We start from the raw sequence: 2,500 nt of genomic DNA, 5'->3' as shown, positions 1-2,500 counted from the left end.
GAACATCTATCTACATCTACATCTACATGTCCCAGCACTCCGACGGCAAAGTCCCTTTATGACTTATGGCTGTTTATGCTTAGGTGGCCTCATACACCGTAAGCCTTTTTAGAGACATCACTGCCAAGCCGGCCGCTTCTGCTGGAGAGAACAGGACAGCCACAACACCGGAGACTCCATCCCCTACTCTTTTCGAATAATGTGTGGGTTCTTTAACGTCCCACACGGAGCTTATGAACATAGAAGATATTTGTGACACGGGGCTTTCGGAATAAAGTCCTTATCCGAGAGGACTTGAGAATCTAACCATTTGCAGATGTCATTACAAAGGCAGCACTTTCTCCTCAGTTATTTTAAGATCCTGAGTGTTGCTGCCTTTGTAATTTCATCTGCAAATAGTTGACCGTTCAAGTCTTCTCGGATAAGGACTGTAAACCGTAGGCCCCGTCTCACCAATATCTTGCATGTTCATAAGTTCCCTGTGGGACGTTAAAGAACCCAGACACTATTCGAGAAGAGTTGAGGATGAAGTTCCCGCTGGGTGTTGTGGCTGTCCTTTGTGAGTGTATGGGTTGGTGGGTATAGCAGGTCCACTTCATTTAAATAGCTGGGTTCGAACCCGCGACCTCCCGCACGATGCTTAACCAAATGAGCCACCGGTGTGTGGAAGGCATTGTTATACTTTTTTTAGTACAGTGACATTTAGTGAAAATGGTAATTTTTCTAATGCCGTGTGTGTAATACTGAGGCAAGAAAATACACACTGTGGTTTTTGAAATTTTAAACCTATGGGGTTGTACATAAAAGAAAATATTGGTGGCTGACTGACCATGCACGGGTGACTCAGTTGGTTGAGCATCGGGCTGTCACGGGGGAGGTTGGGGGTTCGAACCCTGGCCAGATCGACTCTTAAAATAAGGACTAAGGACAAATTGATGCCTTTAAAATTTCATCTGGAAACAGTTGGACGTTCAAGTCTTCTAGGATAAGGGCTGTAAACCGTACACCCCGTCTCACCAATGTCATTCTTCCTGAAAATTTCCATCTCTTTTATTTTATTCATCGCGGAAGATGAATATCCGTTCCAATACGTGGCTTTTCATATCCTCCATAAAAATACTTTGTGTGAACTTTCTTCCAAATGGTATTGTCAATCATGTGTATTCCTTGTCCACTCAGACATTGGAAGAAGCTAATGGAGATGACTGGTATGAATTTTGACCTCAATCCTGAAACCTTCACCTTACAAAACATGTTTGCAATGGAGCTCCACAAATTCCAAGATGTGATAGGTGACATCACAGCTAGCGCCACAAAAGAACTTGGCATCGAGAAGGGAATCAGTGAAGTGGCTGACACCTGGGGTAGCATGAAGTTCACTGTGTCTAAGTTCATGAAAGGTACTCAAGAAAGAGGCTTCATATTGGGAGCTGTGGATGAAATCTTACAGATCCTTGATGATAACGCCATGAATCTTCAAAGCATGTCTGCATCACGCTTTGTGGGACCGTTCTTGGAAACTGTCAACAAGTGGGAGAAGAGTTTGTCGCACATCGGCGAGGTGGTCGAGGTGAGAATCACTGTCCCCTTGTTTTACCACTTCCTGTTCGGAGTATTTTGATAATTTCCTTGCAAAACTGGGACGCGGTACTGCCTAGTGGTAAGGGCTCTTATCTTGAGAGCCGGACATCCCGGGATCCAGACCCGTTCTGATCACTTCTTAAGTTTGTTTATGGTAGTCCCTGGTAACGGGTTCATCCTCTCTGCTTCACTTGTTAATAGCCAAATGGTTAGCCTCCAGCAAGAAAATATGAGGTAGGGGAGCGAATCCCGGTGACCTATGATTATTATTTGAAATCTATTTTTAAAATCTATTTTTAAAATGTCACACCAACTGACCAATAAGATATCGCCTTTGAATTAATCACGCAGTATGACGTGGAACTAATAATAGATTTCAAGTAATTTTCATCGGAGTAGGGCTAAATATGAGAGATTCGCTCTGTTACCTCATGAAAAAAAAAGTCTTGTTTCTGGGCTAGTTGCGTTGTTTTTTTTCCCTTGTTTCATCGATAACGTTTCATTGTCCCTGAAAAGTCCCATTGCGGGTGTGGTGATATACGTATGTATGTGTCCTTGTTGGTCGTACACGGGGCATTGAAAATGTAAAGGAAAAAGGTTAAAGCTTTCGATTCTGTGCGCAAAAAGAAACTTATCCTACGATCTTGATCAGAATTGAAAAACCCACCCGGAAGAAGTCAAATCGTTGGCCATTTAGAAAGCACGATGGATAAGAATTTAGTACGGCAGAAGGCAAATCGAGTTGTTGATCAGAGAGGAATTTCATTTTGCAGCATTCACATTCGAATCCCGCACTCGGACTACTGGGCCACGCTTCCTTTTTGCATGACTGTTAAAGGTTTTAATGTTGGCTTTCTGCGTCATCGTTTGCATTTGTAGGTGTGGATGGTTGTACAGAGAAAGTGGATGTATTTGGAAA

The 2,500-nt window shown here is 43.0% G+C and overlaps 1 protein-coding gene across 1 annotated transcript in view; it reads left to right on the top strand.

Annotated features, from left to right (window-relative positions):
• LOC138046972 (dynein axonemal heavy chain 10-like) overlaps positions 1 to 2,500 on the top strand; it is a 69,343-nt gene that overhangs the window by 25,050 nt on the left and 41,793 nt on the right. Inside the window, exons 22-23 of the mRNA XM_068893618.1 lie at positions 1,180 to 1,570; positions 2,461 to 2,500. The exon at positions 2,461 to 2,500 is cut by the window's right edge and continues 83 nt beyond it. Of these exons, the coding sequence (XP_068749719.1) occupies positions 1,180 to 1,570; positions 2,461 to 2,500 (431 nt within the window). The remainder of the gene's footprint in view (positions 1 to 1,179; positions 1,571 to 2,460) is intronic.

This window comes from Montipora capricornis, chromosome 4 (genome assembly GCF_036669925.1).
Source record: "Montipora capricornis isolate CH-2021 chromosome 4, ASM3666992v2, whole genome shotgun sequence".
Classification (NCBI taxonomy): domain Eukaryota; kingdom Metazoa; phylum Cnidaria; class Anthozoa; order Scleractinia; family Acroporidae; genus Montipora; species Montipora capricornis.
This window is presented reverse-complemented; position numbering and strand designations above follow the sequence as displayed.